The sequence below is a fragment of the Symphodus melops genome (genome assembly GCF_947650265.1).
Source record: "Symphodus melops genome assembly, chromosome: 4".
In the NCBI taxonomy this organism is placed as follows: domain Eukaryota; kingdom Metazoa; phylum Chordata; class Actinopteri; order Labriformes; family Labridae; genus Symphodus; species Symphodus melops.
In genome coordinates, this window is record NC_136694.1 from 18,755,365 (window position 1) to 18,778,906 (window position 23,542).

At 39.4% G+C, this 23,542-nt stretch overlaps 1 protein-coding gene across 5 annotated transcripts in view; it reads left to right on the forward strand.

Annotated features, from left to right (window-relative positions):
• The window catches only part of bsnb (bassoon (presynaptic cytomatrix protein) b), a 62,378-nt gene that overhangs the window by 22,165 nt on the left and 16,671 nt on the right, over positions 1-23,542 (forward strand). For 4 of the 5 annotated variants that reach the window (XM_079341804.1, XM_079341806.1, XM_079341807.1 and 1 more), the window contains exon 4: positions 20,752-21,555. In XM_079341804.1, the coding sequence (XP_079197930.1) occupies positions 20,752-21,555 (804 nt within the window). The remainder of the gene's footprint in view (positions 1-20,751; positions 21,556-23,542) is intronic. The other variant, XM_079341808.1, reaches the window with a different exon arrangement.

The window sequence follows — 23,542 nt, forward strand, 5'->3', positions numbered from 1 at the left end:
TCTTCAGGAAACGGAGCCTTATCAAGTCCAAATAAATGTGTAATCCAAGTATTGATTAGCCTCATTCAGGGGTCAGCTGAGGGTGTTCCTCCCTAAAGTGCCTCCACTGTTCGCCGTCATCCCTTTCTGTAAGAGAGCGGGGAGTTGCAGTGGCTTCCAGAGCCAAGCAATAACAGAGTTTAATTATGCAAATCAAGTCCAATTGAATGATAGCAGTAATAACAGGCTTTCTGCGGAGTTCTGGCTTTTTATGGGCTAGCCTTGTCTTCCCAGGCATCTGGTTGTCACACACACTAGCACAGGCCATTCACAGATCGCTATGGAAACAGAGATAATTTGTTTGTCAGCCGTCCCTTTCATGCTCGGCTATTAAGATGCTGAGGGTCCAAAAAACTTTTCCGACTGCAATTTCTCCATTTTCATGACAGAGGCTCCATCATTAGGTGTCTCGTGTTTCTACTTGGCTGGTTGTGGGTTGCTGTTTTTGTTTTAACTCATTCCTAAGCATAAGGTGCGTTCTTCCCAAATCTGTGAACGCTGTTTTGTTGTCCGTCCATGTGAGCTGATGGTTGTTTTCAGAGTGGGTGAGAAGCATTTGGGCATGGTGTGAGGCTTTGTTCTTTGAATCCAGGTGCCTCAGTTTGATTTCAACAGCTTGTTTGGCACTTTGTTCCTCTTCGTCCTCTCCTAATCTCTCCAAACTTTCCTGGTTCTGCTTTGTCACAGGCTTTTTTTTTTTTTTTTTCTTCCGGCTGCTGCAGACAGAAATGTAATTATTGTTGTAATGAGGGTGTGCTGACAATAAAAGCCTGTAGGGGCTTCAATTCATCACATGATACTTCTCAGTTTATCAAATATGATCAAAGCTCTGTTAGATCAACTGAGCAACACAAATAAATAACAGCATCATTAAATGTATTAAAAAGCAAGGATGACAGAGAAACCAGCAAATCTTATGAAAAGACAACAAGCAGGTTAATTTACAACATGGCTTTCTCTGCCAATACTGTGGCTCTCGGCCTCAAGCCTGCTGAGTATTTAAAGCAGGATGTGTGTGTGTGTGTGTGTGTGTGTGTGTGTGTGTGTGTGTGTGTGTGTGTGGGTGCATGTATGTGTTAAACATCTTAAAATACACTTTTCCTTGTTGGAACGTTCTCAATAGTGTGGCTCATTTACGCATGGCTTCTCCTTTAAAGAGATTTTTCTTTTTTTCACATTAGAAAGCAGTTTAAACTAATATTCACTTAGATTTGGGAAAGTATGTTCTGATCTACAGCCATAAATATCAAATACAGCTTTGACTTTTTCAGATCCACAATGGATCGCACAGTAAGCTCAAGCTGTTTTCACATAATGCTCCTTAAAATGTCTGGACGGCCTGCCTCCCCCCCCGAAATCTTCTCGTTGCTTGTGACCGCCATGTTCCTCAGAAATGTAGATTGTGGTCTCGGGAGGCAGGATAGGATGTAAAAAAGGATGCGCAAAGATGGCTGACGAGCAACAGAGTCTGACATCATGATGGCAGGTTTTTATCAATGGCTCATGTAATAGAACTTCTAAACAAGAGAAACATAATGAAGCATTTTTTATTACAAGACAAAGACTACAACGGTCGTGAGCTGGTCGCACAATATAAATGTCATCATCCCGCTGTGCATTTCCTGCCTGTTAACGGCAGTGACATATGTCAGCTCGCCCCGACTTCATCTGGAACTTTTACAAGGTGGCTGGCAGAAAGAAGTGAGGGTTCAGTCTGAGTGACATTTTAGACTGATTTTGGTCTCAGATGCAGCTCAACTTGAAAATGTACGGATACTTTCAGGAGTTTCGTGCGTTAGTGAAGAGAGCTCAAAGTGGTGACATTTGACAACTCTGGTTATGCTTCTCCATGTAAAGACAAAACGAAATGGTAAAACATGAGAAATGGGCTACTGTTTTACAGCCATGTGTTTCATGTGGTTTATTACAACATGCATTCAAGTGATGATGTAAGTTCATTATTTCTTACAATGACAAAAGTAAAAACTGTGGAAAAGGAGAAAATGGAAAGTAAAATCTTTTCTCTACACATAAGACAAGGCAAGTTTATTTATATAGCATATTTCAACAACAATTCAAAGTGCTTTACACAAGACATCGAAAGCATCATGACAGAGGAAAGAAAAGATGCATTAATAAAAATCCAGTATTGCTGATTCAGAACAATGTATAGGTTCTTAAAATCGTGTTGGGTGATATACATAAATAAGATTGATCATAGATGTATAATTCCAGAGTGGCACGACCGTCTTTACTGTCTGAAATGATCCGCACCTCGAGTAAATAGGAAACATGCTGGAATATTTGTGAAAATATATTCTGCCCCCCTCCCCAGAATGACACAATGCATAATTCATTTTGAACAAATTAGGCTGAGCTGTATCACGGGGAGAAAAAAATAGCCAGCCCCCTTTTTAATCTGTGCTGAGACCATGAGTGCCAGCGAGAACTGTCGGAAGAACGGAGGAGGAGGAGAGAAAGAAAAGAGGTGAGACATAGATCGAGGAGGAGGAGGGAGAAGAGAGAGAGAGAGTGAGAATCAGAGATAATGAGTGAGAGGACGCCAACTGTTTGTTACCGCACACAATATTTCCCGTCAATTAGTGCTGAAAGTCGTGTGGCTCCGAGTAAATAAGCTGTCCTTGTTTTTCGGATGCTTTTCTCCCCCATTACGCTTCTCAAGGAGATAAAAAAAAAAACAACCTTGTGTCAGTGTTGACTTCCTGGAGTTATTGAAAATAAAACTTTCGATGTTTTAGCTGCTCAGTCTGATTTACAGTACGCTGCCTTCAACCTTTCTTCTTCAATTACTCTGTCTTTCCATTTATTGAAGCAGCCACGCTTGAGATTTTTCTTGAATGTAAATACAGGTAGAGGTGTGTCTGACGCAATACATTACATTTCAGATCCCGCAGTCTCAGTATAACATTATCGTTCCCACATGCCTTAAACATGATTCCCGCCGTGGTGTCGGTGCACCAAATGTGACTGTTTACGTGTCTGTTGTGTTTGATACTGAAGTGTGGCCTGTTTGTATCAAGGCAAGGCCCTGAGTGGATCATTAGTGAAACGACTGAAATTCTCACAGAAGTGTAGAGAAAAAGAAAACATAGCTCATCAATAATTCAATGATGGAGAACATTATAAATAGTTCATGCAGTGTGCAGCAGGGAGCGAGCTGTGTTTGATTCCTCGTGTCACATAAGGTCGGGGTGGGTTGATGCTCGTATGCACGTGTGTGAGAAACACATGCTGCAGGTGTGTGTTTTTATGGAGCAGGTGATGTTTAAGATCAGATTTATAACACAGAGTCCACTATACTATGCAGCAGTGCTACCTACTATGCATATCAACGCTACCTGCAGTTCAACAGAATTGCAAAATCAACAAAAGAGCGGCGAACAACATACAGACGGACAATATAACGCAGGTGCACAGAGATCGACGCGTGCATAACGTCTGTGCACAGTCACAGGATAGAAACATCACTCGTCCCCGTTTGGCGAGGGGTGAATTCTGCAGGTATTGTGCAAATTCTGTTTTGCAAAAATAAGGTGACTGGCAGGAGAAACTTTGAACCGAGAGGAGGAAAAAAAGTGACCGTTTGTGTTCACAGTCACACATACAGTGAAAGCCCTTCAATTCTTGTTCTGTCAGAACTAATTCTTTCAAGTTTTACTTTTACATTTACACTGCCTCATCAGTATGGGAATACATTTGAAATTTCATTTGAAAGACTTAAGTTTGTTCAGACAAACCGACTGTAAATCAAAGTTAGCAGACGCTCATAGTTTTCGCAGGTATGATTGTTACTGCCAGAAACAATACGGAGCTGAAATATGGCCAGGCTCTTGAACAACCTCTACATTTCCACAAATTTAACCTACACATCACTAATGAATTCACACTCTTTCTGGTAACATCTCCTTATGTTGTTTCATTTAAAGCAGTCTTTACGTTGTATAATAAAGCCAAAGAATACTACAGGACACATCCACGGGAGCACATACAGGCTCTCTAACAGTCTCATTCTGTAATATGCTCAGCTGTGACAAAGCAATTACAGGCAAAGACTGTGCAAAGAGAGACCTTTAAACAGTCTGAAAAGCTGTCTGCAGTAACCAGGCTCACTTTTAAGTGCCTCGAACACAGAGTGCAGTAAACTGATGAACTGTTGATAATGAGAAATCTCAAGACATTGTGTAGCATAAAATGTACCCTTTAAAAGCTATACTTGAAACGAACAAAATGTAATAAAAAAAAAAAAATTCAACTGTAACCTTCTTGAAGCAACACACAGATGAAATCGGAAGTGTTAATTTGAGAAATCCATTGATTTGTTTTTTTTTTCTATTCAGGCCTATGGATTTCATTTGACCGCAGTTTGTCCTTGAAGAGACAGCAGGCACACAGTAAACATATGTAGAACATGTAGTATTTGTGAATGTGTCACGGCTCTGCAGGAACACAGTTGCCACTCTCACACCGAGCCACGGTATAGATGAACACGTCACTCTCATTCTCAAACACGCTGGAAGTGTTTTCTGAAGGTTGGCACCAGCCGCTTTTCTCCCTCAGGAGTCCCATCCAAAGCCAGATGGCTGCCGGCATCATGCATCCAAGCCTGCCGTGCTCAGCCTGGCTGCTCTCAAAGTGATGATGGTACACCATCACTGCTTCAAACGCCCACCCAGCCTCAATCAGCTGCTCAACGCCTTTCAATACTTCTATTTTCCTTTGTGCTGCAATGCACTATATTTTTGTACAAGACAGTTGGTAGAAGAAGAAGGACTGTAGAATACATTGCAATTAGGTCGCCATGTAATGAGTTTATTTCATTTCATTGGAGACATAGCAAAAGACAATCTTTATTGCAAGGAATTAGAAAACAGTTTTTATACATTTTTGCTGAGGTTCACAGACACATACAAAACCTATCTATTGGGAGCCCTTCACACAGAGACAATGCATTTATAATTATGTAGCACCAGCTAGCAGTAAGCTAACAGATTCTACATACTGTATATATGTTGAGTCTGTATACAGGGGTCTGGATTTTCAGCTTTCTTATTTGTCTTAAGAATACTAATATCTGCATCAAGTGAAGCTAACAATTCACGATAGATCCAACGTTTGTACATGAGCCACAACTCTGCTTGACGCTGTCATTGCTTTTTAAAACTCTGCATCATGATCATGGTTCACTTTTCGCAGGGTAGAGAAGGAACTGAAACATTAACACAAGAGTCATTAAACTTTCCATTACCATTAGTGTCTGCTTCAAACCAACGCAAGACTCTGTTCTGCTTTGGGCTGTACCAACCGGAGAGATGTTTTCTAAATGAGTTTAATGTGTGCTTAAAAAAAAAAAAAAAAGTTCAAAAATAATTAAAAATCAAAAAAAATATTGTCTCATAAACTCAATGTATCGTTAAGGCACTCATTTCACCTGTTGAAAACAACATATTTGGGGTATGTTAGATTGTTGTTGCTATGTTAAAGAACTTTCACATAACTGTTCAAAGATAATCGTGCTGCTTACATTTTTTTTAAAAACATTTTTTGCAGTTGAGTAAATTAAACTTTCTTCTAACAACCGTTTTAAAATGCTAATGGGAGCATCTGGCACTGTGTAAAGAAATACATTTTGCAGCGCTGCAAACACCCCCGTACATTTACAGTTTGGACTCCCACACACAGCATTGTCCTGCGCCCTCCTGTTCTCTTATTTCAGATGTATTAAATTGGTGATATGTGCGATCCTGACTCACCTCGCTGTAAAACTGACAGTATTCCAAAAGCAGCTTCTCGTGAAACATTTAATTATTCTCGAGCAGGTTATTTCATTGAAGCTCTTTCTAAAAGATGTTACATTACACAGTTACCGCTCATTTGGCAAATGATAATGTTTCCTGTCAAATTCTTTCACAGGGCACTGCTGTTGTTTTGTACATTTGTCTCTTCTGTTTTCTCTCACGTCAGGATGGATGTGCTCATGGGACGCCTCCCCTTCCTCCTGTCTGCATGCGCTGGAGAGTGCTTTGCTGTTGACACATTGATTGAATTGGCAATTACTTCAGGTTGAGACGCTTGCAGTTGACATTGCAACGCAGATACTCAGCCCCTCTTGATTCAGTCTACGCTCTGTTGGTTTAGCAGCAACAGCTGCGACGAGCATTTTAAAAGCCCCTGCCTTAAAAAGTCAAGGTATTTGTAAGAGGTGATTCAGACACAAACAGAAGGAGACAGGGAGATGGGTGTTTTTTTGTTTGTGTGTGTGTGTGTGAGAGAGAGTGTGTGTGTTGTAAAAAGAGCTAATAGTTAAGAGTGTTTCTAATCTGTGTTGAGAGTGTGTAGAATCCCTTGAGTATGCCGCTTAACCCCAACACAACACTGTAAAGACCCACCCACACAAATAAGAGCCATCTGAGAATAGCAAGCCTTGTTGGCTGATTAAACTGAGACAAAGCCAGTTTGAGTTAGCCTGATGAATATGTTAGCACTAAAGCGATTGTGAGGGTGAATCAAAGGATTATCAAAAAAGTTTTTTTTGTTTTTTTAATAAAACGGAACATGTTCAGTTTACATTACATGAGGCATGTTTGCCCTAAATTCTTTTTGTTCTCGCGGTACACTCACTGATAAAGTCTGTGTGGTGGAGACAGGAAGATGATGTGATGCACAGAAAAGACTGCTTCCTGTTGAGATTATGTGGCGCCCAGCACAGATGGCTCGCTGGTTTGGAGGCTTAAATGCCACTCACTCTCATCTCTGGGCCTTTTGTGTTTGGCAGCAGGTGCCGAGCTCCATCTCAGTGTGAGTTGCACACACTTGGACTAAACTCCTGTGTACGATCTCAACACCAGGGCTGAGCTCCCACAACTGCTCTGACGTTCACTCTTATTCTGGTGTGAGTTTGTGTTTTCAGTGAAGTGAGTTGCCCGTACTGAGTTTGTCAAAATCTTTTGGATACCTTTTTATTTTTTAAAGGTGTTCAATATTCATTTTTTATAATTTCATCAGTAATATTATTATCCCAAAGGGCAAGCACTACGGAGAGCGGTGGTGGTCCAATCAAGTTCTTAAGTTTCAAAAGTCCTTTAACATCTTTATCTCTTAAAAACAGAAAGCAGTGGGAGTGACTCTGTCACAAGCACACTTGTGAAATTTAGACGGTTTGCTTTAAAAACAAGAAATTATTCAAACCTTGTAATTTGTGTTGCTGTTGTATACAAACAGATCCAATTTTGTTTCATTGGAATATAAATAGAAAATAGCCAAAAGTCTAGTAGATTTTTTTTTTTTTTTAACATTTTAGTGCCATTTGACATGACGGATTGAGTGTGCCTTAACATCCCGTACCAGAAGAGTTCATTTTTCTGGCCTGAACTCGCAGCACTATCAGCTCTTTTGATGAATGGCTATCGGAGCACGGTGACCATATTGAACTTGAATTACCCTTCCTGTCCTCTTCTGCTCTTCTATCTTCAAATGCCCCTCCTCCTGTACCTTGTGAGCGAATTTGCTCCACATTGGCTTAATCACCTCTTCAGAACTCATCATCTTCAAGGCCTGGTGGCTATGCTAACGAGCTTTAGCAATGCTCCAGTGGCGGCTGGCGGTGCTGTGTCTATCCGCGCTGTCAGAGGCACAGAGGTGGGGCGGAGAAGTCCTCCCACCCCTTCTACATGGGCCCTCCTGTCTCAAGACATCACTTCATCAGCCTCATCGCTGCTCCTGCTCTCTCCTCCTCGCTGCACCTCAGGCATGCGACTTCTCCCTAATGCCAGCATTAGGGAGAGAAGGAGGAGGGGTTAGCTGGGTGTATGCTGTGCTTAGAGGCTGCAAATACTAAAAGGCTGGCGACACAAATGTGAGATTATAGAATGGAGACGTGCAGTTGTACGTCAGGCTAAAAAAAAAAAAAAAAAAAGCAGGCAGACAGAGGGAGCTATATTGAAAGGGAGCAAGAGATTGAGAGACAAAATGAAAGAGATAAAGCTCACTGATCGCTCAGATATTACATTTAACCCCTTGCTAATCTTCTCAGTGCTGCAGCTGTCAGGCAGCAGTGGAAATGACCAGATCTCTTGGTGAGGCCGAGGGCTGCAGCCCTGAGCAGCAAGAGCAACAACAGCAGTGGCTGCATGAAGAGCATTGTACTTAACTAGAGAGATGTTCCTCCCACTGGTTCCATTAGTAAAGACATCAGGCGCCACTGAACAGTTTATTGCTGGCGGCGGGAAACAACAAGGAGGGGTAATAGTAGTGAATTGTTGACTGTCATTGACCTGCAGTCTGATTAAACCTCACTTCACAAACCAACAAATATACACTTCTTTTTGTCTTGAATTTGAGGTTTCCTTTCTTTAAAAAAAAAAAAAAAACTAGATTACTAATCCCTCTTTTACAGAAAGAAGCAGCAGAGATGTGTGATTAATCTACAACTCACTTATCCTCCAATGAACTCTCTCCAGGAAACATGACGTTTCCTAACTTTTCATAAAAAAAAAAAAAAAACTTAAAATATTTTTCAGTCTGCAATTTTGTTTGAGCAATGAGGTGTTACCTGGTGTTTTTTGTCATTTGTTTTATGGCTTTTCTTTAATTCAGTTGTAAGAAAAATTATATTTCTCCCATTTGAATGAAATACTAAATTGCATGATTTGGGCAATGGACTGTTGTAGGTAAATAGAAGACTAATCACCTTATTTGAAGATCTGAGGATAACAATTGAGGAATTTCCATGAACATCTTTGTCAAATGCACATCTTTATTTTCATTAGTTGTTTATCAGAGTCATTTAACTGCCGTCTTCAGGAAATTACATTTACGTTATGCTTGATATTGTACTTAGCACTTTAGTGAGACAAACAGTCTAACTGCACTGGTTCCTGTATTAAAGTCGTGCGACTCGATGCTGTCAGTAGGTTACAGCTTGAGTAACTTGTCTACGAGATTAATGTTAGACACAGACAATGTATTTGCTGGGCTGAAAGCTTTAGATTTGCCTGACAAGAGAATGAGAAACTCATGTAATATAAAAGAGGGCTGCACAGACAGCCTGATTAACTTGTCCTGGGGACAGACATATGTGACAAGACACAGTAGTTTCAGCTTGGCTGCCAACTTTAAAATAAAATACATTTGTTGGGCTTGATTACAGTCTTAGAAAACAGATGTTTGTTTAGGGGCATTTAGCTTTTTATTTTCCTTCTTTTTGATTTGAGCCTTGGAGGAATTTCTTAAAAGTACATCCGACTGATTCATCTTCCTGTGTGTCCATGGAGTAAGCTAATGAACCATCTTCTGTATGATGCATGCTGATAACCTATACTGTTATAGACGAGACGTAATCTCATTCAGCCACACTGGAATACTGCATCCTACTACCTGGCTGACACAACGTCGGTCTGCTTATCAATGCGCCAAACAGCGAAGAAGAGTGAACAATATCAGGAAGTGTGTCTGAACAGTCAAAGAAGCAGGTAGTGTATGAAGGTGTTTTTTTTTACTGACTGCAGTATAGACAGCTTGACCACAGACAGAGGTGCTTTTTACTGAACGAGGCTGAGCTGTGTGTTGCTGCTCAGGGTGATTTTTTTTTTTAAAGCAAGATTGCAGTGGGATAAACACTGCAATTCATCTGAATGTTCTCAAGGCTAATTAGCAGAGCTGTGCTAAAAAGCTTTACAAAAAAGGAGAACAGTTAAAAAGCTGAAGAGCAGCCTCACTCCTCCTTTGATTGCTTTCTCACACCTTCTGAAGTCTGTGGAGAGGGATGTTGGACTGTTCCTGTCCTCGAGTAAAGGTTTCCCTTGTTGGAGTAATGGAGCAGGTGGATCCTCTGGATATCCCTTTATTTTTACAACTGAAAGGATTTAGTTTTAATTATTTGTCATGGAGGCAATGGATTAGGGTTATTTAATGTATTGTTTAATAGATGAGGACTTGAAAAAAAACTAATTTTAGCAATTTGGTCATTTTGTATTAACTGCAGAAAAAAGAGAACGCTGCACAAACTCTCCAGCTCCCAATGAGCAACTTTATTTTAATCAGGGCAACGTTTGGTACCGAAGGATATTCCTCAGCTTCCTGCCGCATTTGCCTGAGGTAGATCCTTTGAATCAGAACATGGCACTGTTTAGAATAAAGTTGTTCATTAGGAGCTGAACTGTATTCAGACCTTTTTCTAATTTTTCTGCATTAAATATGAAATCTTTGATATAAGGGCCAAAATTGTCACGTTAGAATTGCTCGCGGGCCACAGGTTTTATTTTTTTAAAGAGTATTGTGAGGAACTTTTGTAAGGAACTCAATAAAACACAATGGCTAATTACAGTAAGAAACTACTATGTTCTCATTTTTTTGGAAGAAGTAGTATGGCTTTGTAGATCAGAATCAAACGGTTTGCAAATTATTTTTTTGTAGAAACTTTCTATATTAAGCTCAGGATATTAAATGGTTAAACAACAGTCTGCAAAAATTATGCAAAGATTCATTTTCATAGTTAACAAAAAATGTGAAAAATAGTCAAAGCTTTTAAAAAAAAAGAGAGAAAAAACATACATTGTACTGAACATTTTCTATTTTAGGAATATCTTTTATCCCTCGCTGACATGATAAAGAAACACAACAAAAATATTCCATCTGAATGAGGCCTCGGGCCAAAATCTTCTGATTCTTTGATTGAGGTCGGGGGCCGCAAAAAATTGCCTCAAGGGCCGCTAATGGCCCCTGAGCCGCACTTTGGACACCTCTGGTCTAGAACAAAGTGTTATTGTCTCTAACTGTGCAGAGCACTCTTTGCAAGAACATAACATCAATCTGGATGAGGCTTTCAAAGAAGGTTTACAAGAACCATGAAATAGTACTTTTATTGGCACATCAGAAAAGGTTTTTGTACAGATGAGTCTTTTTGGAGGACTGTAAAAATCTTCTTTCAAGGGCATCTTATGTCCTCCCAGATGCAGCAGAGGCAGACACATCATCACCAGCCTGTGTCTGTCTCAGACTCGCTTCAAAAAGACGGCGGATAGGAAACCGGCAACGCATCACAAAATGATCCTGTGACATAAATTGGATGTGTTGCTTCTTCTCACAGTGTCCCTTCACAGTGGTCCCCTAATGAGACAGGACAGTCTCCACAAGGTGATCAGCCTGTGTGTGTCGGACAAAAGGGGACACCTGTTGAAAACAACCATAAGCGACAGAACAAGTAAATAAAGAGCAGAAAACATGACCTGACCCTGTTCTATCAAACCCCCCCAGAGGGACAGCAGAGATACACACACTTAATGACTGATGACACTCGGTTTTCCTGCAGCAACACACTCTGCCTGAGAGGAAAAACAATTCACACACTCCAACTTGGAACCACGATAATCTTAATCACTTAGGTAATGTGCTTGAAGTAGACCCAAGTGGACACTTTTAAAAGCGTATGTCATTTTATGGTGCAAAAAAACAAAAACCCAAACATAAACACAAAGAAGCACATACACAGGAGTTTCCTTCAGAAAAAAGTTGTCTGGCCTGGTGACAAGTGTCCTTTGACGGTGGCTGGCAGCCTTCTGCCTCCCGTCACTAGAGCCCTGCCGCCAGCTTGTGATAAATGCGATAAAGGGTCAAGTGTTAAACTCTAGTATAGTATGAACTTGGCACCCTGTACTTAACTGATCCTGCCAGTTGACGTCCCTTACATGTAATCACACAATGCATACATCTGATATTTTTGACCATTTTTGTTTAATGGATGTTCTTTAAAGAGCAACAGATGTGCCATTAGCCTCAGCTACATGTTATATGAGAAGCAAATGTTAGCATGCTTACCTTCTGAAAGAGTTGAAACATGATTAACGTCACGATCAGAAGTATGTTAGCATTCTGCTGTTAGCATTCTGCTGTTAGCATTCTGCTGTCAGCCTTCGCGAATTTGTTCGCCTAAGTACAAGTTACAGAGCCGCTCGTTAAACTGATGCATTAAAAAGCGTCTCAGCAGCGTTTTTTATGTAAATGTTATTCTCAACTGTAAGTCAGGTTTACTTGAATTTCCCTCGGGATCAACACAGTATCTATCTATCTATCTATCTATCTATCTATCTATCTATCTATCTATCTATCTATCTATCTATCTATCTATCTATCTATCTATCTATCTATCTATCTATCTATCTATCTATCTATCTATCTATCTATCTATCTATCTATCTATCTATCTATCTATCTGCTTGTAAAGTAATTTATTGAATCTTTTTACATTTGTAAAATTAAATATGGTAGATTAACACTGTACAGACAGTGGCTGGTTTGCGGTGAGTTATTGTTGACATAAAACAAAAAATGTAACTGATGCTTACAGTTCTGCCAGGGAGCTGCTTTAACTGTTTTCCACACTGACACCAAGTGATCTGTCTACTTTTACAAATCAGATATTTCTGGACCTGTAGTTTTAAATGTAACTCTATAACTTTGTCCTCAGATTCGTTTATATGCTTTGAACGTGATCTTTTTGAGGCAACTTGGTTTAACACGCACATACTTTGAATATGCAGACACTTTGGCCTCCATATTATTGTATTTATCATGATGACCATTGACTTTATTTACCTAAATGGTTTGTAGGGATGGGCCTGTACACGGGTGACTGGTGACTGTAGTGGAGTCCTGCTTGCCTGTGGATGATCCTTCATTTCCTCTCTAATCCACAGGCCTGACCACGTGTCCCCATTGAAGGAGTCCCAGGGGATTGACCTATATACCTGCTGACTCTTACTGACCTGTCACAGTCATGGTGTGGTTTGGCAAAGCCAGGCACACTACTGCGACATGTGCTCGCTCACGCTTCGCACTGCGCATTTGATAGTCTGAAACCTCTGTTCATTCCGACTGTGCACAATAGAAATGGATGCACTGGTTTTAATGGCTCTGATGGGACTTTAACAGGGTAACGTGCACTGCTGTCATTTGACTCGTGTGGTGAATATTACTGCATCCCAACAGGATGGAATACAGTGAGTATCATTTTTTTAGTGGACTGTGATGAATGAACAGTGCCTTGTGTTTACATCTAATTTTGTCTGTACTTTCCTCCTGTTCACATGTTCCTACGCTCTTTGAAGGACAATAAACGTGTGTGTTCAGACACTGAAATGTGTGTGACATATCTCCTCATTCACCTTATAGTTAGCCTGTTTCCTACCTGCTCAGCAGCGTACCCCTTCTGCACGTGGTGGTTAATAATTCACGCTGACCCTCTGCTCCCCTGACCTTCACTTGTTACAAATTAATTATGACCCCCTCCGTCGTGCACGCCTCATTAATCTCTGAGGGACACAGCACGTGAAGGATTACGATGACGATTTCTGCCTTTGTTGTTACAAAGTTATCCCCTTTGTTGTGGCTCTTTATGCTAACTTTAAAGGCTAACGTGGCAAAGTCCTTTGTTTTGAATTGTCAGAAAACCAAAGCTGCTTTGACAGGAAAGAAAAGATGTAAACGCTTTAGTTGAAATATTGTCTGATTCCTGGAGTGGGAAGGATGCTTGAAAAATATGACGCTTAATTAAACCTTTTTGTGAAAGTGTGACAGTGTTATGATGCATATTTCATATTGTCCTGCCACACTGTCACGTCCTCATGCACCTAATTTCTTTCTTGGGATTTCTATGTTGCGTGAAATCAACAACTTTGCAAGAGGATTTCTTCCTCATTCTCATGATAATGAGCACCTACACTATTATATCACTGCGAGGTATGTCATGGCGTTTAATGACAGCTGACATTTCTTGCTCACAGCTTGTGTTCTGGTTCCTGGCAGAAAAAGCAGGCGGGGGAACAGACTCGTGCTGCGAGTTGACTGACGGAGAGAGGAGAACTCTGAGGTTGTGTAGGTTATGCTCAGTAGGCCGTCACGCACATATGTTCATACACTTTGTTGATCTGCACATTATTCTCGAATGAATGTGTGTGTGTGTGTGTGTGTGTGTGTGTGTGTGTGTGTGTGTGTGTGTGTGTGTGTGTGTGTGTGTGTGTGTGTGAAGGGGCAAATTGAGCTAGGACATGTCGTTGTGACAGTCCCCATCAATAGTGTTAGGAATAAGACCTGAGGTAGTATTTAAGAGGATGCTGCTAAACATGCGGCCCACTCAAAGAGCAGTATATAGCCGGATCTGACTGTGTGAGTGTTTGTTTTGTTTTTGTTTTTTTTTCTGTTCTGCGCGTTCATGTTGTGTGGGTGTGTTTGCTCCCACTGGGATCCATCTCGATGAAATTCTGCACTCTCTGGCTCCCTCCATGGGTAGGAGGTGTTACAGCTTTCTGTAATTTGTCTCTTTTGAATGTGCCTTTTGCCCTTTTGTTTTATTGTGAAACGATAGAAGAGAAGGTCAGTAATTAATGATCAGCATTGAGAGTTTAGCTTGTGCACAGAGTGACCTTTTATTTATTTTAGGTATAGACCAGGGAGAGGTTCAGAGGGGCATCTCTATGTGGTCCTTGAAAAAAATACAAAAAAAAAAAAAAAAATCCGCCACTCAGATGCATTTGCACCCGAATCTGGTGAAAAGACAAAAGAACAGAAGAAAAGTTAGTTAAATAAAATTAATTAAAACATTAATAAATTAACTGAACAAACACATTGGGGTTTTTTTTTCAAACAGAAGATTGATGACTTGGTGTTATGTGACGGTAGGTGTAATGACTTTGACTAAAATACATCCGGGGAAAAAAAAACTTAAAATGACTACAAATCCACTTCTTGGTTTTGCTGCCCATACCCCCCTCCCACTATTCTCATGTTTTTGGGTCAGACCTTGTGGGGAGTCTCGCACGTGTGGCTGTGCATAATTGATTCATTTTTTTAGAATGGGAACAGCAATAAAATGAAAAACAAAACCAACTTCAACTTGTCTTTTTAGCTACACTGTGACGGGCCATTCTGAAGGGCTTTTCAGTTTTTTTGTTGTTTTTTTTGCTTTTCTTTTTGCATGTTTGCCTGAAGCTATGTTTCTCTTTCTTATACTTTATAGTGGTTGTTTTTAACAACTTCAAAAACTCCTTTTTTAGCCTGGAGTTTATGCACTGCTATTATTGAGGAGAATTGTATTTGGACGTCCTGCCCTGTTACATTTTGGCTCACTCTAAATTAAAAGAAACAGAGTCACCATGTCATTTTAATTAAGGAAACCACATTCCTTCATCAACACTGTTTTTAAAGTGTATCTGACAAACATGCTTTTATCCTGTTTTGCCTTTGTGGTTTCACAGGCTTTATGATCAATAAACTGTACGTTGTGAATGCATTTGGTGAATTTGTACCTGTGCTCGTTTGCACACATGTGGACATGCTAAACATGTCGTTGTGCACAGACACACATACATTCAAACACACTGTGTGAGTGATCAGGGCTGTAATGTCTCAGCAAGTTCCTCTGAGAGCGGGATCAATCTATGAGAAAGGGATCGATCTCTCTGACCTTTTCCTTGAGCTAACCTGCAGTGTTCGATCTCTCATTATTTTTTGACAGTGAAAGGGCAACTTTTCCGGCTGTGATCTCACTTCACTGTCAGTGTTCACACTTTCCACATTTGTCTCTTGTGGCACATTCAGGTCCATGTGCTTACTGCTCGGCTCAACTTTACTCATCAACTGTCAACTGTCAACTTAAATAAATAAAAAAAAATAGCGTTGCTACTACGTCAAATACAAAAAAAAAGTCGGGTGTATGGTTTAAATATTGACTGCAGAAATTCGACAATTTGAAAAAGGCAGTTGTCCTTAGAGCTCCACACTGCACCACCTCACCAGGAATCTTTTTCTATACTGCTGTTGCTGCTTGATAATGTTGTTTCAATCAGTGCAGTCACAATGCCAGAATTTGAAATTTCACCACAATAATAGAAACAGTCCAGTGACTTCGATATCTATCTCGATACCACAGCAAAACATTTTTTTAAAAAGTTGAAATGGTGACCATTTTGCCAACCTTCGTTGTATTTGACTTGTGTTACTCTTACAGTCGTTAGACTGGTAAAGATGTGTTCCTCATTTTCTTGTGTGTTTTCAGTTGCCCTGCACTGATCGCTCAGTTTACATGGTAGAGATTTTAATTCTTAAAGATTGGGGATAGGTTTTAATGGATATAAAGATTTATTTTATTTTGTTATTTTAAAAAAAAACCTTTATATGTGTAAGTGTAGCTCTTGTTTTCATGTAGAGATCGATAATTCCAAAAAGCTTTGAATGAAATGTGAAATGATAAAAACTGTGTGTTTATGTAACATTTCAGTCTCAGTGTTTGCACTACATTCTTTGAAAAAAAAATGAAAAAAAAAAGTCTCAAAAGTGGAGACTGAAATCCACCTCATATTGGCTCATTACATGTTGTAGTGGATAAGAGTCCCAAATGGTTTAACTTAAAATGTAACTGATAGACTAAAGCCGGCGTTTTGTCTTGTCAGCTGTATCTGAGTCACAGTTCACAGCCAAGGATAAAAACAATCTCCACTGAGCACTGAGCAAACTAACCTCCTGCCAACTATTGAGGTTACCAGCTCTCTCACAAGATGATCTCACTACCAAACTGAGCCGGCAGCCGCCAACAAATGTGCCAAACACACATCCAGGAAATGGTGAAAAACAACAACAACAAAAAAAATAGAACTGCTAAGTAATTTTTCTAAGTGTTAAAAAATAAATCACATTTTTCAAAACTTAATTATTTTCTTCGAGAAGAAATCCTATCTCATTTGTGGTCTAAGCTGAGGTGCAATTTCTCCGTATTGAGCTGTTGAACTGCTGTTCCTCAGAGGGCAGTTAAACAGCTGAAAGGGATCGCCACAGTGGTTTGGATGCTCTGTTTTCAGGCTGCATTAAATGTCCGTCTCAGAAGAAGCAGAGACTCAGCCATCCACAGAAGCGGGCTGGAGGTGGAAAGCAAAGCCCACATTGCTTTCTGCTGTACAAGCTAAAGCACTCTACATGAATAATTTGCTACTCCCAGCTCCGTTTTGGCCTTGCTCCTCTCTCCCTCTCACCCACGCAGTGATGTTATGCTGATTCAGGAGCAAAGAGGAAAGTTTGGCAGTGCCAAAGTGGCACGAATAACACCTTCTCTGTGGAGGAAAAATGTTCATCATTATCTAAATAAGGAAAAACTGCTTTTATAAACATGTCTGACAGATAGAAAAAGACACTCTGATGCAGCTTTAAGTTTAAAGTGACGACAGATTCGGGGACTTGGGTTCTATTTATATAATGGATCATTGTGTTCTGCTTCGTCTATGACATGCTACACACATAACATCAGTAGTTGTATATGTGCAAAAACACACAGACGCTTGTCTGTTACATTTCTACACGTTTTATTGTACGATTGTTCTTGTGATAAAACCGGCACAGATGGCTAGTTCTGAGAGGACAGCACCTGTTTATATATAGCTTCTCAGTAGAGCACTTGAGAGAGATGAAAACAAAGCAAATCTGTCTGTTTGGCATGCCAATGGCACCATCTACGCTTGGTTATCTCAGATAAGAAAACCAATTCCTGAAGGATTTGGGCATGCTAAAAAAAGGTTACATACATGAAAAAATATCATCGTTAAATGCTGCATGTGTCACATGTGAAATAAAATGTCACAACAGTATCTGTCTTTATACTGTATCATGTTGTGTTTTAGCAGTTATAGGGATTTGGATTTGTCACCTTGACAAAATAAGCGGTCGATTCAACTCTTCAGTGTTTGCTTTCCTTTTCAACATCTAAACTGATAGCCTGGCTCTTATTTTATGTAACTGCCCACACTGTTCCAGCATGCTTTATTAAACTACACATGTTCACAGTATCCATGATTAAAAAGACATTTTTAAACACGGGGGTTTGCATATTTTAACACTTGTGTTGCATAAGGATTCTAATTGAGCGGATACTGTGATTTATTTATCGTATTAATGTTTTTACAAAGCAATCCTGAAGTTTTGCATGCAAGAGATCTCGTTCATATTTCCGATGAAAAGTATCACAAATGTACACTCACATGTGCAAGAACAGCCTTAACTACAAGTCTGCTCCAAGGACAGCTCCATAAACCTGCACATACTTCAAGTTATTTGAATCATTAGAATCAGAATCAGCTTCATCGAGCAGGTATGTTTAACACACCAGGAATTTAACTTTGGTACACTGTGGTCTATTTGTGCAAATGTAAACATTAAATAATAACAATTAACTAAAACTCCAAACAAGTCTTTTAAGACTAATATGTACAAGACTAAGTAAGATAAATAGTGCAAAAGGATGATGAAGTAAACATGAGGTGATCTTTTTCAGTATTTACATTATAGAGTGTCCGCAGACAATGATTTTGAAATCAATAAATTATCTCTGATTTATTTAAGGTTGTGTTTTTAAATGTGTTTAGACTTTAATTTTAAGAACTGGCTCCTCACTACAGATCAGTGATAGTGACTTGCCACAGTGGCAGATGAGGGGGTGAAAATACTACATTTAAACCAGGGTAGTGACATGATCATTACCGTTTCTCTTTCGTGGCCATCATCTTTACCCACACCCTCCTTTTCCCTTTATTACATCCTGCCCCTCTGCATCCTCCTTTTCATCACTCTGTTAACTTTCACCTGTTGAAACTTCCAATTCACCAAATGCTGAGACATTATTTATTGATGTTTTGGCCTTCACAATTCTGTTGTAGTGAATAGTATGCGTGGCAGGTGATTGTCTGTCCGTGTCCTCAGGATGATCGTGGCCAGCAGAGAGAGACACACAAAGACCGCGATCTGTTTACATACATGTACACCTTATTACATTAAAGTACAACAGATGCAATGTATAATAAGAGATTTCTATACATGGATAATTTGGATTCCTTGTCTCTGGTTAGGCTTCAGTCACTCAGTCCCTGATACATTTCTCTGAACAGTTTTAGTTTCACTTTTACTTCAGTTCTTTGGGACATGTAAAATAAAATAAAAAAAGAGAGAAGAAAAGAAAAAAGGAAACCTGGGGAAAAAGTCCATAAAAACTAAAGTAATATGGTTAAAATAAGACAGCCTGGGTCCACTAAATCCACAGCTCATTGCTGAAGACTTGGCCATCGAACACTGATCTCTCGGGGTCTAATAGACTTACATGACTATTATGCTGCTTGGAATTTTCTTGTTACATAAATAACTGTTACTGTCTACTGTATTTCTTGTTATGGAGAGTTTTTCTAAGTTAAATATATTCAGACAGTATGACTGTTACGATAATAAAGAAGTTATTCACTCGGCTGATGGCTATCTGTTTATGGGGTTATTTTGTTTACATTATACGAGTCAGTGACACAACATCTATCTTTTTTAAAGCCTGAGGCATGAATGATTATCACCGAAACGGAGGACTATGTTACAAACATGGGGCTGCCTCCTCTCTTTTCAGCTTTACAATCTGTAATATAACCATTTCATTCCATTGAGCAGTTTCATCGATCCAGTGCATTGACCTGAAACTGAATCTTTTAATGTTAATATCCTGCATTTGTTGTTTTTTCCCCCCTCAGTTGAAGCAGTGTATAACTGAGGCTGAGCACAGAGCTCAGAGAGGATGACAGTGAAGGACAAATCGTCTTACAGACAGAGGGTTTGCTGTTAGCTCGACAGAAGGTTTAACAACACGAGCGTCCCACCATTCTAATACCAGATGTGTTCATGTGTATTCCCCCAGCACTCTTCTGCTGTGTACCCTATTTGAGAGTGCTTAATGTTGTGAATGATTTAGTCTTCACAAAGAGATGAAAGGCCTTGTTTGCACAGGCTTTCAAATATTCAGTTGTTCAGACATGCTTAACTAAGTTCTTGGCACTATGTGTCTGTTTACAAAGTCAAAAGTTTTGTTTAATGATAAGAAACAGACACATTTATATATCTGTACTCACCAATAGCCATGAATAATCATGTTTGTGTTTCATAGAGCCAGGAAACTTAGTAAATGCCAATGTCGAGAAAAACGTTCTGTTACTAGTCAGTTTTCTGCCCATAAACACTTTATACAAAAATAAACACTTATTTTGTTTCCTTAGGCTTGGTATTGGATTTAAGACAGGTTCCTTAAGAGAATTCTTGAATTTTGTTCTGTTTCCTGAATTATTTCAATAAAGCTTTATTAAAGAGTTTGAAACTGCACACAAAATAGATAGGTGAAGCTGCTTGTTAACAGGCAAGGCTTGGAACCCCAGTCCAGCAGGGGGCCCCAGAGGGCTGACAACTTTAAACCAAAGCAGCAACCCCAAATGTGCAAATATTGCAATGACAATAGGAGACCTCCCTAAAGGGGCTCCACCAGACAGCATTCAGTAAGTGCCCTGCTGAACGCCTGGGGCCCCAACAGACTCTAGAATCACCACTACATATTAATACCTCTAAGATCAACAAAATATGATGAAATATGATGAAAACATGATCATCAGTTTACTTTTTCTATGTAGTTATTATGCCGATTACCCCTTTCATGGGTTGTCAGAGTAACTATGCTCTCAAATCAAATCTGTGTGCACTATGAGATTGTTACTTCATGTGAAATATGTGGCTGTTAGAATAAAGACATATTTCTTAGTTTACAGGAGCTTTCAAATCTGAATTTGAAAGAAAGAAGTGCTTTAAACTATTTTTTTATTTCAATTTAGCTGACTGCTTTTTATGTGTGCTTGTTTTCAGAAGAAAGAATGGCTATGCTTGAACTGCCAGACGCAGAGGGCTCTGTCAGGAAGCTTGGGCGATATTCCAGCTCCTGTTGCACAGCCCGGATCCCCCCGACCACCTGCTTCAGCCAATCAACAACCACCTCAGCAAACAGGGCCAAATCAACTTTCAGGGCCTAAGCCCACAGGTCCTCAACAACAACAGAAAGCACCGGGTCCCCAAGTAAGTGGCCCTCTTTCTCCTGTGAAACAGGCTGGGCCCACCCCTAGTACTAAGGGGCCCAGTCAAGCTCAAACCAAGAGTTCTGCCCAACCCCTTCCCCAAACTAAGGCTTTCACTCAGCAATCTCCCCAGGTCAAGGGTCCCTTACAACCCTCAGGTCAAAGTAAGGGAGCTCAAATTAAAGGTTCTAACCATTCCATTGCTCAAAGTAAGGGTCCTGTTCAGTCTGCTAACCAAATTAAGGGTCCCAACCAGGCCAAAGGACAGAATCAGACTAAAGGATCTGTTCAGCCCTCAGCTCAGACTAAGGGCCCCTCTCATCCCACTGGTGACAAGGCTTCAACCACCCCTGGTAAAGCTGCACCCAACCATGCTAAGGCCTCACCTGCTGTGTCGAAAACAGCTTCCACTCAGTCTAAACCCACAGGTAACATCCAGACCCGCAAACAATCGCAGAGCCAGGAGAAGACGAAAGGCTCATCCAAATCTCTAAAAGAAGACACCAAGGCCTCATCAAAGAAAGCGTTGTCAGAGACTGTCTCTTCACCGAAAGACATGAAGATAACTGAGGATGCACAGAAGTCAACACACCATGAAGTGAGCTACCTGCAACTCCTTCGTCTTCACCCGTATACTCTCACCGTTTTTTCTTTTCTTTTGATCCATTTGAGTAAATGTAACTGTGTTTTTGTATCATCATCATCGTTATCATCATCATCCTATGCCTAACTCTGGCTTGATTTTTTCCCCCTTAATTTTACAAGTTTTGTTTTTAATATTTAATATGCTTTTAATATGTTTTCATTATCAAAACTCTGGTTCTTTTTTTAAATTAGTTTTTCTATCAGATTTTCTTTTCCACTGTAATTTTTTTTATTCATTTTTTTGGACATATATATTGGTTATAACTATCTTGCACTTATATCAGTATTCTAATAATAGTCATTTTGCATAATTTTCATCATACCACACCTTAAGTTAGCCTTTATTATGATAATTTCCTTTATCATAATACCGTAATTCCTTCATCTCCATTATCTTCATTCTTTTCTTTTTTTTCCCCCTCCTCCATCTTTACATAATCATAAATCTCCCCAGCATTGTCTTAATGGTCGTTCTTTGTCTTCAGCCAATTTGTATGTATGGTTTGAACACTTTTATTTTTTTGTAATCAAATCAAGTTTTTTGTTTAATGTGAGACTTTGTTACAATACTTGAAGCATTCTTAGCATGTTCATTTTTCAGTGGTTCGAAGAATGCTGTGGAGAATGCAACAAAGATGGAAATTAAGCATGTAACATTAATTACATTTGTGAGATGTTTGTATGTTCAACTGTCTGTTTTTTTCATTCTTTGTGTAAGTGTATTAATCCATCTATGTGTACATGACTTTGAAAGGCCAACTCAACCCAAAGAAAAGAAAGAAAAACAGCTTAGAAACATCAAATTCATAAATGAGTCACAATGAGTTACACTAGGATGCCTTTATTTCCTGTTTTTGTTATTTGTATTATATTCCGAGAAATGAAAGTAAAGTTTGGGTATATTTGAACTGCGGTGACAACAGTACTTGGCAAAATTAAATGTACTATGCATAGTAAATAACATTCAGCAAGACTTCTGTGTGGAGAAGCTGAAATCTGCTAAACTATGTACCACTGCAGACAGAAAAAAGGAAAGCATGTAATTTAGCAACGAATGAAAGTCATACTGTACAACAACATGTAAAACAGCATTTCAGTCAAAGTGTAAGTTATCTGCCGCTTAGCCTTAACATGAACAGCCCTTTCTTTCACTATGTTTCTATGCGTGCAACAGCTGTGAATCCTAAATTTAAGCTGTTCAATGTTTAGTGATGTCTGTATGTCTGTGGTTTAGGTTTTACAGTCCAAAGACCAGTGCAATGATGATAAAATTGTATTCACTTGTATGTCGTTTCTTCAAAATGCCCTTGCCCCAACAGTAGATCTAATGCGGTGTGCAGCATGTGTAAAAATACAAGTGCAGTTAAAAAAACATAGTCATAAAGAAAAGGGCTGTTTTCCTGATAAGGTGAAGTTAAGAATATAACATTTACAAATTAAGTATACATTAAGCTGAAATGTTATACAGGTCTGACTTTTTTTAGCGTCTTAAGTAAATCTTTATCGTTTCCCATCTACAATGGTACATTGGTGAGAAACTCTGACCGGCTACTCCACACAAGACCCTTTTTGATTGTACCTCATACAACCTTACATCAGAAAATGCAAATATCCATTTAAAAAATCTACAAACATGTAAACATACAGTATTATTAAAAGTAATCACAAATGTCACAAAAAAATCACAAATGTGTAACTAGTGCTTAGGGGTCACTGTTTTAAGAATGTGATCATTTCTAGAGCCTTGCTTTGGACAAAAGCATCTGCTAAATGAATTTTAGAACCCTTTTGATAATGATTAATGTTTGGGTTGAGTTTAGCCAGTTAGTGGTATTACAGCTTGTTTGATGAATGGTTTGTCCTATATAAGAAACCTCTCATACTTACATCTTAATATAATGCAATTTCAGTTGCACTAGGTCCAGTGCATTTAATGGAAT